The 15923-nt window shown below is 42.3% G+C and overlaps 1 protein-coding gene across 45 annotated transcripts in view; it reads right to left on the bottom strand.

The window, feature by feature from the left end:
- The window catches only part of SORBS1 (sorbin and SH3 domain containing 1), a 252806-nt gene that overhangs the window by 66868 nt on the left and 170015 nt on the right, over positions 1-15923 (bottom strand). For all 45 annotated transcript variants that reach the window (XM_030940317.1, XM_030940329.1, XM_030940323.1 and 42 more), the window contains 3 exons: positions 8502-8549; positions 8253-8382; positions 5799-5913 (listed from right to left, as the gene is read on the bottom strand). In XM_030940317.1, coding sequence (XP_030796177.1) covers positions 5799-5913; positions 8253-8382; positions 8502-8549 — 293 coding nt within the window. The remainder of the gene's footprint in view (positions 1-5798; positions 5914-8252; positions 8383-8501; positions 8550-15923) is intronic.

Genomic DNA, 15923 nt, shown 5'->3' with positions numbered 1-15923 from the left:
GAGAAGGATAACATTATGCAAAGATTACATAGGAACAGGCCAGTAGAGATGCAGTGGTTTCCAGGTATATACAGCAGCTGCATTCAACAGCAGCAATCATCTGTTTTTACTGACAACAGCAAAAACAGGAGGGAGAGGATGGGTTTATAAAAACAGGGAAATTGAGGCAGGGAACAGTGAGTGAATCATTCTCAGCCCTAAGGCAGAAGAAAATGGACTACAGATGGACAACTCTACACCACACTGCTGCCTACACAACAAGTCTGAATCTGGGCATAACAGCATTCTGCAATAATTTTCAGTAATGTCAAAGAAAAGAAAGCCCTTTACAAAGAACTATTAGTTATGAGCAAATTACCTGGTGAGCACACCAAACATTTAGCCATCTATGCCAGTTGAGTAGAGCAGATTTTTATGGGCTAGTACAACTTTAGTACTTATTTGCTAAGCCGCCTTAAGGTTTTCAAAATAAACGCAAATATATTGACACTTTATAAAAGCCAATTGGTTAATACTGCATCTTTAATGGCACACGAGTAGGTAGGAAACCATGTCCCGTACATAGTAAAGTGAAAGTGAAAAATGATATAAGTAAAGACAGAGGACACAGTGAAAAAAACATTTTAAACAAGCATCCATGGCGGATGAATACAGACAGAATATACTTCGTATTTTAACAAATAAATGTTAAAGAATTGGGAAAAAATAAAGTGAAAGAAAAGCTAGACAAGACAGATAACAGAACAAAGGGGAAAAAACTTCTGAGTTATGTGACAAAAATAAGTTAGATTTCTCATTTTATATAACACTATGAGGTATCAATAGACTGATAATTTGATTCCATGGGATATAATATTTAACCAAATAAAGTTCTGGCACCTATTTCATGGAGTAACACGTGTTTCTTGAAAAAACTCTTTGGAAAATGAATGCGTGCAAAGCAAATCAGGTTTTCCCCTTAATAAATTGGAGAAATGTTTACGTCAGGCAAAAGTGTTTGAGGTTCATGACTAATTAAATATGTATATATGTTTCAAAAAAGTTTGGTAATCACGAAAAGAGAGCTGGGGTGATTTTCTACAATAACCTGAAATATAAAATGCATATACTTTCCACTGAGATGGAAAACACTGCACAACAAACTTCACTACTTCTGGGCTATAACATCTGAGGGAGGGGGTTGCCATGTCTGGTGTGCAAGTCTTTAATGCTAGTGCTTCACAAACCAGCTCTTCTTGACTATACTTTTCTCACAACATAGTTAACATCCCCTTTGCAGCTTGTAGAAATGGCTGCTAACTTTCTTAATGACCTTTACCAATCCCTTTTTCTAAGATCTTTAAAAGAATCTTTAGCATTACTTTCACTTTTGCTACAGGTAGAGGACAATACGGAAATACGGCAGGGAACCTTCCTTTAACTGAAATCAAGCTAGGTTGAAATCGGAGGGAAATACATACTGAAACACAAGGTCTGTCCTCCTGCATGCAGATAAAACCTCCTCCAGTTGTCTTTAGGGACTTAGGGTTTAAATCCTGAAGGAGAAGGCTTGCCCTCACTGTAGTAAATGGATTCTATATTTATTCAATTCAGCGAAAGGAGGCATGATACGTACAAAAACACAACTCTTCAGGAGTAGCAATTTAGACACTGGGACTTTCTAGATCCTCATATGATGGGGTTTCATGAAATCTATTTCATGTTTGTTATTTTTACAAAGACTATAAACTGCCCTCTGGGGATGGTTAGGCTTTTTTTCTCTTTTCTTAAATAAAATGTACCAGCTCTTTCAGGAAACTGCCTGAAAGTTTTGGTACTCATGATCCCAAAGTAATTAACTCATTTTATTCCCAAAGGTTGTCTGCAGATTGTTTTACTGGGGAGGTTAATGCTGTGCCAATAATAGAATCAGGAGGTTATGTCAAACAGCGATGGGTGAGAGCAACCAGCCTCAGTCCTTTGAGCTGCCCGGAGATAAAGCTGAAAAGGTGATACCACACAGCCCTCACATCTGCATTTGATTCTGCCAAGTATAACTCAGCTGTGGATCCTGTTATGGAACAGACCAATAGAAAAACATCCTTCTGGACACAGAGCAGGAACTCTGGCCTGGCAGAGAGGGAAAATTCCATAACGCCTGGGGAAGTTCCTTAGTACCACAGGCTATTCTCCCAGCTCAAAAAAAAAAATCCTTGGAAAAGGGCAGGTAACTCACCAGAAAATTGCCAGCTTCTCCTCAAAGACAGTTTTGCTTCTTGAATAGAAGCCAGAGACCAGCTTCAAATTCCAATTAAATAAATCACCTGAATGTGGTATGTCTGGGTAGCACTTTATTAATATTCATAGTTACTGTACCCATATTATCACATTTGACCCACCCGATCTTCCAATTCCTAGTCCAGTGTTCTTTACACTATACCACATTCCCCTTTTCATATTCTACATGACAGGGGGGCAGGCCCACTAAGTTTGCAATGACACCAAGCTAAAGCAGGGCTAAATGACCATGCTTAAAAGTCAGGGAAGGAACTCAAAGTGAGGGTGAACTGGGAAGAAACCAAGCTGCATAAATCCCCTTGTTTTACACTTCCAAATGTATACTGTGTCTGTAATCACTCTTTTAATATCTGTCCATCCTACTATACACACACACACACACACACACACACACACACACACACACACACACATATATATGTATGTATTTAACTGAGCTGAACTTCTGTAAGAGACTCAGAGGAAGGTATGAAAGAGTGAGTCCTGAAAAAGGTCATTTTTGACAAAGCAAGGACTGACCAATAGATCTCCAATTCCAAGGCTAGAAGAGAAAAAAGTATCCTACTATGATACGACGGGACCAAGCAGAGATAAAGACCCTCATATGTGCCAGGTTTGGTGGCTCAAGTCTATAGTCCCAGCATTTTGGGAGGCCAAGAGGGGTAGATTGCTTGAGCCGAGGAGTTTGAGACCAGCCTGGACAACATGGTGAGACCCCATCTCTACAAAAAAAAAAAAAAAAAAAAAAATTAGCTGGGGCCAGGCACGGTGGCTCACGGCTGTAATCCCACATTTTGGGAGGCAGAGGTGGGCGGATCATTTGAGGCCAGGAGTTTAAGACCAGCCTGGCCAACATGGTGAAACCCCATCTCTACTAAAAAATACAAAAATTAGCCGGGTGTGGTGATGCATGCCTGTAATCCCATCTACTCGGGAGGCTAAGGCAGGAGAATTGCATGAACCTGGGATGCAGAGATTGCAGTGAGCTGAGATTGCACCACTGCACTCCAACCCGGGCAACAGGGCGAGACTCCGTCTCAAAAAAACAAAGAAAGAAATTAGCTGGGAATGGTGGTGCATGCCTGTAGCCCCGGCTGCTTGGGAGGCTGAGACTGAGAGGATTGCCTGAGCCTGGGAGGTCAAGACTTCAGTGAGCCATGATCACATCACTGCACTCCAGCCTGGGTGATAGAGTGAGACCCTATCTCAAAAAAAAAAAAAAAAAAGACCTTCATATGAGTCTTTCAAATAGATGACTAGGTCATCAAGGTTGTAAGTCTTCTGCAGGGGGTTTTGAAGGCAGTACAGTGTTTCTTCCATCTTTCTGGAATGATTTGAGTATGCTCCAGGGGCAAGGTGAGCTCTAGGGCAACCTCTCCTGCTAACCATGCATAGATGTGCCTATGAAGTCACAATTTAAATTGCCAGAGTTAAGCAGACATCAGTACCTCAAATGGAAAAAGCAATTTTTCTCCCAAAATGAGGTAGTGCATATCTGAGAGCAGACTTAGATTCTACATCTGTCACTAGTGAGTATACTTACCCACAGTTAACAATGCAAGTGTGTGTTTTGGGGGTGTGGGGGGTGTATGCTCTAATTCTGGCAAACCAGATACTAGATACCAAAAGCCAAGACTTGCATGCTGAAACTCACACTTCACCTTTTCTCTCCATGTGATAAAAATAGCAGGAAACAAAATCAAACATAAAGGATGAATTCAACTACTGTGAAGGGCAGACTGTCAAAAGATTAAGATTCAACTAAAACTTCTCTTTGGAGGAACAGAGCTAAATTGGGTGAAACTATTGGACATTCCTACTCCTCCCTGGCCTGCCTTTGGTGTTCAAGCCCCATTGGTGGCTTGGCCTAGGGCTTGGTACTACACAGAGGAGCTTTGCAATCCATGTGCATGCTCACCACCATTCTCCAAGAGGGCCCCGTGGGGCACTATGTGTTACTTTTCAGGGTTTGTAAAAACAACGTAAATGATCCCAAGAACTGTGGTATGGAAGATTCTCATAAACTACTGCGGTATCAATGAGAAAAACAAAACTATGGTGTTTTTCCTAGTTCTGAGTAGTGGTTAAATGACTAAGAACTAGGGAAAGGAGCTGGAAACAAAGGAGAAATTGAGAAAAGGGAGCCTTCGGTAAGAGCCATGAAAATCTATAAACGGTGATGCTGCCAAAACAAAAACACCCAAAGGTCTACAGAGTCCCTGAAATCATTTAAATGTATTCATATGTAACGGTGGGTCCCAGACTTATTATTAATGTTGGAAATAAACCCAAGGAGCATGACTTTCTTTGCAGGGGCACCTGGGTGCAAGGTTACCTTCCATGTTTCTTACGTACGGTATCTTCTAACAGCAGACAACCTCCAAAGAAGGGCAGAGGTGGGGAGAAGGCAAAATTCTGTGCTCCTCTCCGAACTTTCTGCTTGAAATAACTGTGGTGCGTAGTGTACGCTGAAGAATGACAACTCTAAGTATTTCTGTGACCTGTTGACCTTTTTTCCTAATTAAAATGACTTATCGTTTAGTGCTTTTAGAGATATCACATTTTTATCTCAGTAGAAGTCAAATCGATTCTTCTTTCAAAACATGTAGAGCCGAAGAGGCAAAGGGAACACAATTTGAGCCTGCATTTCAGAGGCCTGCTTATTCTGCACACATTGTGGTGACCATATTTTAATAAAAACCAACCCCCAGCATAATAATTCCATCCTGCTGTCCCGCTGGAGGACTGCAATGTTTATGAAGCTTTGGAGAACCCCTTAACTAGGATCACAATTCCAAACCAGCTTTTCCTAATGAAGGGTGAATAAAAGGACGCATGATTGGCAGGTATGAAACTACTGAATGCGTAAGAATTCTTCCTGTTTCACAGAAGAGGCCGCTTTTCCAGGGTGGTCTGCTATATGCATATATACCATTTTCCCCACCCATAATTGCTTAGAGATGTGAACTGTTATAGGGAATCATAAACCAGGTCGAACATGAAATTAGTTCTCAATATTGCACTTGTCAAAAAAGGAAGAGCTAAAAGATAGATTCTAACAGCCTGGGGCCTTTTTTCCAAGTCACAACATCCTATTAGTTATGTAGCTTTTAATGATGTTCTAGCAACTTGTACAAAATTTATGCCTGTTCAGAGTCACTTAAAAAAAACTGGACTTCAGTCCACTTAATGACAAGTCTGATAAATGAACACTTCGACATTTAAAAAAAGACAGCAGCAAAATCAACCTTTATGTTAGTAGAAAAATTAATATTAGTTAAAACCATGCACAAAAAGAGCAACAGAGCCACAATAAGAGGATTTTTTAAGGGCAGACTCGCGGGACTTGTTTTATGAACACCTGCAAAAATGAAAATGGTAAAAGTACTTCATTTTTGTCATTGTCTTCAAAATAAAGCAAGTCTATTTCAAAGGGGAAAGAATGTAATCCAACTGCACAATGCATTCTGATTAAAGAACATGGGCAAGGTGAGACAAAAGAACTTTAATATGCACATTACCATCTTTTCGTTGGTCAAAACGGAAGACTTGCCCGGCTGATATTCGTAAATGCTTTTGGGCTCTGCACGGTATTTTCTTGTATCTACTTTCTTATCTGGGGGTTCCCAGTCATTTCTGTAGAAGAAAATTCTATTAGAGGTATTTTCATGACAACTGGCATTAGCTTCTGACACAGTCTGACTTTGGATGGCTGCAGTGTAATCAAAGAACTTTATATCCAAAGCATAAAATCGGAGTCAGGGTGAACAATTTAGTTGTGCTGGTTTGCTTCTCAAAACAACCAGTTAAACTTTGGTGTTTGCTTCACAAAAGGTTTGAGATGTCCTGTGCTCAAAACCAGGCACCAGGAAGGGGAGAGGAGAAAGCAACAGGAAAGGAGGTGGCAGCAGCATCAAAGCTGGCTCTGGAAAAATCTTTCACCTTGCTTCACTCTCATGGGCTTTTCATTCCACAGACATGTCTGTACTTCCCACTCACACTAATGCAGTGAGAGAGAACACAGGTCCTGGAGCCAGTTGACTGTGGTTCAAATCCTGCCACACCCCTTGCTAGCGAGGTGATCTTAGACAAGTATTTCACCTCTTGGTATCTCAGTTTCCTCATCTGAAGAATGGGGTTGTTGTAAGGACTAAACATTTTACATGAGACAGAGCATGTAAATCACTGAGCAGAGTACCAGGCCCATGGTAACCACACAATAAATGTTAGCTGCTACCATAATTGCATTCTTCCCTGTTCCACACTGGAATAGGGAAGAGGTAACTGGGTTACCTCTTCACGTTGTTGATTGTATCCTTGGCTGTACAAATGCTTTTTAACTTGATGTGATCCCATCTGTTCATTTTTGCTTTGGTTGCCTGTGCTTGTGAAATATTACTCAAGAGATTTTTGCCCAGACCAATGTCCTGGAGATTTTCCCCAATGTTTTCTTATAGTAGTTTCATAGTTTGAGACCTTAGATTCAAGTCAGTAACTGATTTTGGTATATGGTGAGAGATGGGGGTCTAGCTTCAGTCTTCTGCATAGCCAGTTTTCCCAGCACCATGTACTGAAAGGACTGTCTTTCCTCCAGTGTGTGTTCTTGGCACCTTTGTGGAAAATGAGTTCACAATAGGTGTGTGGATTTGTTCCTGGGTTCTCTATTCTGTTCCATTGGTCTACATATCTGCTTTTATGCTAGTACCAAACTGTTTTGGTTACTATAAGCTCTATTTTGCACATTTTTTATTTGTGCATTACTGCACTTTGCTCTGTGATTATATTAAGTTTTTCATGCAAGGCTGTAAACTTCTTGAAGGCAGATAATGATTTATATATACCTATATCCTTCCATAATATATCTGCAGAGAATACACCCAGTGGGTTCTGGATGAAGGCACCTATAAGGGATTTGCAGGTATACCCAGCTTTCTTTTCAAATTAATTATCAAACTCCTAGGTAGATGCCACTTAAGTTTGTGTGGTGCTTTTAAAACAGCCATTAATTTGTCTGTGGGACTGGAAAAGGTACAGAGGTATGAAATTGGATGTGTATTTAAGGAAGAAGTAAATAATTTTGTTTGGCCAGAGCCTTTTGTGAGTTGAGAAGTGGTGTAAGTTGGGGCTGGAAGATGCATGGAACACCTGTCCAAATAGCATGAGAAGGTTGCTTCAGAGGGCATTTTTAGAGATAAGAACTCAAGTCAGGTGTTTGGGACCAGCCTAGCCAACATGGTGAAACCCTGTCTCTACTAAAAAAACACAAAAATTAACCACAAGTGGTGGTGCACACCTGTAGTCCTAGCTACTTGGGAGCCTGAGGCATGAGAACTGCTTGAACCCAGGAGGCGGAGGTTGCAGTGAGCCGAGATTGTACCACTGTACTCCAGCCTGGGCGACAGAGCAAAACTCCGTCTCAAAAAAAAAAAAAAAAAACTCAAGAAAAAGAAAACGGTGTTGTTTGGTGCAGGCATTTTAAGAGATTTATCAATGTCGTCACTAGAACAGGTCCAGGGCTTATGTCTCAATAATACATGTTGTATGAGTAAATGGACATTAAAAAGTGTGGCTTCTTTTTAAAGTTATAGTCATTGCTATGAATATGTGAACACAGTATGCACAAAGAATATGACAACATGTGACAAAACTTGCAGTTAAGATTTCTCTTGTGAAAATGTAAAAAGTGATGATAATGATAGTCAATATTAATTAAGCCCATACTCTGAGCCAAGTGCTACCAGGAATTTTTACATGCATTATCTCATTTTATCCTTACACTATCCTTACTAGGAACCATGCTATTTTTATCCCCATTTGACAGAGGAGGACATTGAGGCTAAGAAATAAGAAGTCACTGCTAACAGGTGACAGGGGACAGACTCAAAATTCCACATTCCTAAGAATGGAGGCTCCTAGGTCTCAGCGAACACCGACGAGGCCCAGGCTGGATGAATGAGAGACAAGTGGGCACTTACTTTTCTGGGCTTGACTTCAGTGAGGAAGAGCGGGCTGGGAGGGGTAGCGTGGCCGACCTCTTGACTACCTTCTCACCATCAATGTAGCTCATCTCACTTTTTGAGCGAGGCACAGAAAGGGGAGATTTTGCTGGAGAAACAGTGCAGACAAAAGACTTAAAACACGAAAACTGAAAACAGCGTGATCATCTTCCCTCATCCACCACTTTCCCTTCCTCCCCTACAATCAGGTTATTCGAAGTCACTTACTGTCTTCAGAAAACGAGTATCTGGGAGAGTACAGATCTGAATCATCATCTATTGAACAAAACAAAATGTAGTCAGGAGAAGTCTGGCGAAGGTAAGAGAACCAAGTTGTATGTTCCCCATTTCCACAGTCCGGTACAAGCATCCAGCCCCCCTAGGGATCCCAGCAGAGGGAAGTAGAGTGAAGCGCCGGACGCTACACCACGGCAGCGCACATTTGAGAGGAGCAAGGTTTGTAGAGCACATCCAACCAAACCTGTAGTCCAGGCAGGACAGTCACAACTGGCGGAGGCTGCTGCCTGACATCAAGAAATGCATGGGGACAAACAGCCAAGGGTCCTCCTCCAGAGGATCCACACAACCAAAGCTGGAATGCAGGGTCTGGGTCTGGCTGAATGGGAAGCAGGGGCTGAGATGGATCCCCGGCTGTGCCAGCTCAGTGTATGGTTAAGCCCACCAAGTTCAACAGTGTCTTGAAAGGCCTCTTAGCAGGGCCTCGGGCTGCTACTGGATGGGAAGGAGAGGCCCAGAGGGTGGGTTTTCTAGCTCCTTGCCTCGGCTTTGACCTGTTTTATATGGTAAGCTTTCATACACATCATTAACAAAGAAGTTCTGCAGCTAAGAGAAGAATTTAAGAAAATCCTCATCAAAATTTGTTTTGATTCCACCTCAGTCTGGTTCCCTGAGTAGATTTGTTTCCTTGGAACACAATAGACCCATGGTTAAACGGCTTCCTCTGCAAAGGTACTACTCAGAGTGAGTATCTAAACTGCAACTCTGGAACAAATCAAACTCACATGTGTCTCTATGGTGGGAGGTGGCTCTCCAAAGGCATGACACACATCCCTACATAGGCTTGACACTGGGTTCTAAAACTTGCAGAACGTATAAAGATCTGAACCCCTTGTGGAAGTGGTTGTACTTTCTGAACTAAAAATCAGACCACAGGCACATCGATGGGAACAGGTTTTTAAAGTGGGACTGTCCCGAAAATGCATTCTATCTAGTCACTACATCCATGATGATCCCTCCAAAGCATTACTCCAAAAAGAGTTAGTCTGAAATAGCTAGCCTTTCCCATGTTCTAACATCTTGCTAATCTGGATTCAAAATTCACATACATGGAATGAAGACCCAACTCTTTCCCTAAAGTTCATGACAACTTTAGCAAAGCACATGAACCCACAAAGACAAGTCGAAGAATCCACTGTATGGAGGTGACTTCATGTTAATCAAGTCCTTGTTTCTATACAAATCATTTGAAGTTTCAGAAGAGACAAGGCCAGAATATTTTGTGAAATATAAATAAACTAACATTGCTATTAGTTCAGACAGCCTCTCTAACAATCACTACTTCTTGTCCCCTCTTTTCCCCATTTTTATTTGTCTCAGGTCTCCCTTGGCCCAAATAAGGGACAGGCATCAGGTACCAAAGTGCCTTTTCCCCTACTTCCTTCCCTCACTTTTAAGAATTTATCAATATCAAGGTTGAACAGGGCTTAAGGTTTTTTTCCTACCAACACAGCCAAGCCTTTCACTATTTTAAAGTGAGAGTGTAAGCTTATTTATGTTATCTTCTAAAAATAGAACAGGGGAAGGAGATAAAGTGGGATCCAGAAAAAGATTTTTTGGAAGATTATTCTGAAAAATTGTATGTTTCCAGTTTTTTGTCTTTTAAAACAGAACGTCTGATTATACTGACAAAATGCCATGATGTCAAAGAAAACTAAAAATGAGCCTTGATTACAGGGACTTGATTAGAAAAAGTGCTGCAATGAAAATGCCCGAATGAAAAGTTAGCTTAGTTAGAAGCTGATGTATGCACTGCTTAAAATGTAGCCTAGCATTTTAGCTCAAAACCCTGTACATCTCACGGAGAAATTACAGCTTATTAGTAGATGATGAGATGAAAGTTAATTTATAACTATTACCTGGTTCATGAAGTAAGAAGCAAAGTTTTCACTGGATGGAGAGGAGTGGCATTTAAATATTTAGAGTTTTTTTGTTGTTGTTTTGTTTTGTTTTTTAAGCCTGAGCTCTTTAAAAAATGTTTCTCTCTAGAGTTTTCTAACGTGGAACTCTAGAAGGTTTATTAGAAGAAAATGAGAAATACTCAGCACTTTGCGAGGCTGAGGTAGGTGTATCGCTTGAGGTCAAGAGTTCGAGATCAGCCTGCCCAACATGGTAAAACCCCATCTCTATTAAAAATACAAAAATTAGCCAGGCGTGGTGGCATGCGCCTGTAGTCCCAGCTACTTGGGAGGCTGAGGCAGAAGAATTGCTTGAACCCCAGAGGCAGAGGCTGAGGTGAGCCAAGATCATGCCCCTGCACTCCAGACTGGGTGATGGAGTGAGAGTCTGTCTCAAAAAGAAAAAAGCAAAAAAAAAAGGAAGAAGAAAATGAGAAATAGTTCTTGTAAGATGGGGAAAAAAACAGCACTACTTGGGAAGTTTAACAGTATATGTACTTTGAAAAGGAGAAGGAGAAGCAGGAAAGTTGGAGTTGGGGGATGCAGGTAACAGAGGCATCTGAAGAATTGAAGTGCTTAAAGCTCCTTTCTTGGACGGGACTGGTGGTTCACACCTGTAATCCCAATGCTTTGGGAAGCTAGGGAGGGAGGATGTCTTGAGGCCAGAAATCCAAGACCAGCCTGGGCAACACAGTGAGATCCCATCTCTACAAAAATTTTTAAAAATTAGCCACACATGGTGGCGCACAGCTGCAGCCCTAGCTACTTGGGATGCTGAGGTGGGAAGATGGCTTGAGTCTAGGAGTTTGAGGCTGCAGTGAGCTATGACTGTACCATTGCACTCCAGCCTTGGGTGACATGACAGAGCAAGAATTTCTCTCTAAAAAAAAAAAAAAAAAAAGCCACTTGTTTCTTATTCAGTGTCGGTAGAGAAATCTTACCCACGCCAGGTTAAAATGGAGCAGGGGAGTCTCTGTGAACAAGTCTTCATTTCTCTCAAAGGATCCACAGGTTCTGATATGTGGATTTCAGCTCATGAACTTTTAACAGGACCAACTGAAGTCATATAGATTCATCTGAACAACTATAAAGCAGGACAAGTTCTAGGGCATGTAAAATCTATTTTAATTTTTGATGCTTGTCTTGTAAATCTAATGGAAGAATATTTTACCTCAGCTTATGAATAAAAATAATAATTGTAGCTCCCATTGTTAAGTGACTAACAATGGCTGGTAATTTACTAACGTCATCTCACTTAAACCTTGCAAAAAACTCCAAGAGGAACTAAATACCTCATTTTACAGACAAGGAAACTAAAGCCCAAGTAGGTTGAGAAGATTTGCCCTTGGCTGCAGGGTGAGAAAGACAAAGTAGAAATGGATTCAAGGTCTTTCAGATTAAACTTCCCCATGCCATCTCGTAGCCCCAGGACAGAGATGCCCACTTCGTTCTTTCACCCCAGCTTCATCTGCCCAATCCTGGGAAAGCTGAAAGACCGGCTACTCTATTACCATGTTCTTATAGAAGAGGTAGAGAAAGATGCTGTCTTGAAACTCAAGGCATGCACTGCACTGTTGGCTGAGCCAGTTTCCGGCCCCTGAAGCCTTTGCCCGATTTTTGCATCCCCTCGCCCTCAGTGATGTTTAAGCAAGTTTTCTGAGTTGCCTCACATTTCTAGTTTTCCTCTTGCTGGTCTCCAGGGACAATGGGTAACACTGAGTCACTCTTGCTACATCTGGTTTTTTTTTTTGAGACAGAGTCTTGCTCTGTCGCCCAGGCTGGTGTGCAGTGGTGCGATCTCGGCTCATTGCAAGCTCCGCCTCCTGGGTTCAAGCAGTTCTCCTGTCGCAGCCTCCCAAGTAGCTGGGACTACAAGCGCCTGCCACCATGCCCAGCTAATTTTTGTATTTTTAGTAGAGACAGGGTTTCACCATATTGGTCAGGCTGGTCTCGAACTCCTGACCTCAGGTGATCCACCTGCCTCAGCCTCCCAAAGTGCTGGGATTACAGGCGTGAGCTACCGCGCCTGGCCTGTACACCTTCTATTAATAGTTGCTGCTCCTTGCTGCCTTTTCCTGGGAGGCTAAGTCCACAATGGGGAAGATGGGTATGCAGTTAGAAATACCAAGGAATGGGAAAACAGTGTAAGGAGCACGTCTGCATTTCTCCACACCAGAGCCAGCCAAATGAGACAAGGGTGCTTAACATAGTTAAGACACGTTAAATGAAATGTTTCTCAAATTGTCTATTACCTAGCACCTGAAGCTCTGCCTTCAGTATTTCTCCAAGGGCCTTTAAAACAATGCCAGAGTGGGCTCAGCTGTGCAGAAATCTTGTGGTTTCTGCTCATGGTGGAACCACATGCTAATTGTGCTCCTCAGAGCTCCAAGCAGCAGACATCAAACCTTGGCAGCAACACTCAGACCTTCCTATGCCAGTGATTTCCAGGAAGCTGTAACACTGCATGGGATTTACACAGGGTAAACAACTCACTTAGGCCTCTGAAGGTCCTGCTGGGCTCTAATGTTTACACAATGATTCTTCTCTGGGCTTTGGCAATCTGTCCTTGGTAGCTCAATTTGGGGACAGCTACTCTCCTACAACTGCCAGGAGCCACATAATTGCTTTTTCAACCGCAGTGACTTTAAATGAGCTTCCAAATCACTTTTTTTTCTGTTTCTTTTTCTTTAATTTATAAAAATCTCAAAGACAACTGAAGAAAGTACTGGTTGAAAGTTGTTCTGAAAAACTACATAACTGACTAAAATGGGAGGATGGGCAAAAATCATTTGCATAACCACTTGCCTGTATCAATTCAATTCAATTTTATGCATTTCTCAGGCTTTTAAACTTAAAACAATTTTCCAAATATTAATGGCTCATTTTTGACACAATCTTTCTTCCACTGCTCAACCTAAATCCTCCTCTGGCTTTACCCCTCACACTTAGGAAGAGACAGGATAAAAGGGTAAAGATAGTCATACATGACCCCCATGAACAAAAATAATAGTCGGGGGAAAGACGCAGATGTAGAGTTGGGTACTGAGTCTGGGCGGGGTGGGACGCGAAGAGCAAACAAAAGGGCAAAGACATCAGGAAGCCCAGGGAACCTGGGGGAGAGCGTTACAAAGCTGTCTATATTTTAGCTAAAGGCCATCAAGTTCAAGTTCTTTTTTGTTTGTTTGTTTTTTAAGAGACAGGGTTTTGCTTTGTCGCCCAGACTGGAGGGAGTAACTCACTGCAGCCTCAAAATCCTGGGCTCGGGGGTCCCCCTGCCCTGACCTTCTGAGTAGCTGGGATTACAGATGTGGCATCAAGTTCTAAAGAATGCAAAAAAAGACCAGGGTAGGGTGTACAGTAGTTATAGAAGACATAGTCAGAGAAAAAACAGAACTCTGAAGAAGAGAATGAGGTGGAGCAAAAAAATAAGTTAAAGGAGAAAGTTTGGGAGAACCATAGGGTTAGAAGAAGACTCACCATCTTCATGTGCTATCAAACTCCTGGGCTGTGAAGGTGGAAAGGGAGTAACTGCTACGTTTCTTAACTATCCCGCAGGCCAGTCAATGGCTTTTGCACTTGCTAGGCGGAGCTCTCCTGGGAAGCTCTCGTTAGGAGAGCAACTCAACCCCTCCCCTGGGCAATACTGGCTGGAGTCCGAGGCAGGAGGCACAGATCCCGGCCAAGCATCTTCACAATAGAATTATTTGCTTGAAATCAAGCAAAACAAAGCTATTCTTACAAATTCTGTAAGGCCAGTAGAGAATTATTTTAACTCAACTACAGCTGTGTCTAAGCAGATGAGCATCTTTAAATCATTGCCTTAGTGCAATCTCATCTAGGAATGAGGAAGAAGCACTGAGACAGACCATTTTGACACCACAACCTGGGGATGCCTAGAGGTGGTGTCTTGAGGGACATCACCGAGAGGTGGCAGTGGCCACCACCAGCCTGAAGTGGTAGAAGAGGCATCCGAAAGCACGGGAAAAAAGCTGGTCTCTGGGGCTTCACCTGGACTCACCTTCTTGCTGACATGGTCCAGCGGGTCCTCACAGGCCATGGAAAGTCAGGAGAGGCCATGGACCATGAAGTAACATACCAGTTATTTAGTTTTGCTGCAAATTCTGAGCCATTATTTGAAAATATTTTCCCTCTTCTTGACATCAAATGTGCCAAGTGAGCCAACATCATTTGGGCATGTTCAGAGTAGGGGGTGCTAATTCTTTAAAATCTGCATTCTCCATTCTCATCCTATATCCATATTCCCAAAATTGCATCTGGCCAATTTTCTTCACCTCTTTTTAGGGGCTGGGAAAGACTAGTATTTCCCCATCCCAGTGGTTCTCAATCCTGTCTGTCAATCACTTGGGGAGTTTTCCTAACTATATATTCTTTCTTTCTTTTCTTTCTTTCTTTCTTTCTTTTTTTTTTTTTTTTTGAGACAGAGACTCACTCTGTTGCCCATGGTGGAGTGCAATGGTGCAATCTTGGCTCACTGCAACCTCTGCATCCCAGATTCAAGTGATTCTCTTGCCTCAGCCTCCCAAGTAGCTGGGATTACAGGCGCCTGCCACCACACCCACTGGCTAATTTTTTTTTTTGTATTTTTAGTAAAGACAGGGTTTCACTATGTTGGCCAGACTGGTCTCGAACTCCTGACCTCAGGTGATCCGCCCACCTCGGCCTCCCAAAGTGCTGAGATTACAGGCATGAGCCACTGTGCCTGGTCCCTATTTATAAATTTCCAGGCACCATCTGGGAGGTACTGGCTTAGCAGACTGAGGCAGGACTGACTCAGGGGAAGCTGAATGCCTGGAGTCGGTACCAGAGAGCCTCTGGGCAAGAAGAGGACAACCAAGAACACAGAGTCAGGAGGGGGAAAGGAATCCGCAGGGCAGTATAGCAGCGTGAGTAAAAGCCTATGTTTATGGAGCCCCAAACACCTAGGTCTGAATCCTGGTTCTGCTACTTACTGTGTAATCTTGCATATATTACCGAATCTCTCTGAGCCTAATACTCCTCATTGATAAAATGAAGAGTTACTTCATGGGGCTGCTGGGAGAATGAAAATGAGATAACAATAGTGATATATTCAGCAGAGAACCTTGTATGTGGCAAGGGCTCAATTAATGACAGCCACATAGTCACTGAGGTGGTGGTGATGTCATTATAAGACTATTATTATTAACAGGATTACCACTCTGGGCTGCTGAGATGTTGGCCACCACACTGCTGTTGCTTAAAGCAGCAGGGGAGAAGGTGGGGGACTGCATTTCTGAAGCTGTTTCTGCACAGTTTGCCCCTCTGCCTTCTGCTAACATCTCTTCCATCCCACAGACAACAGTCTCCAAGATTACAAAATGACTAAAAGTGACTGCCCCTTCTTGGAATTTACAAAGTTTTCTTTTTTAAAAAAGAACAGTTTAACCCTCATTGACTGAGACATGATAACTCTATT

Source organism: Rhinopithecus roxellana, chromosome 11, assembly GCF_007565055.1.
Source record: "Rhinopithecus roxellana isolate Shanxi Qingling chromosome 11, ASM756505v1, whole genome shotgun sequence".
Taxonomy (NCBI): Eukaryota; Metazoa; Chordata; class Mammalia; order Primates; family Cercopithecidae; genus Rhinopithecus; species Rhinopithecus roxellana.
The sequence above is the reverse complement of the archived record's forward strand: the minus strand, read 5'-3'. Positions and strand labels throughout refer to the sequence as shown.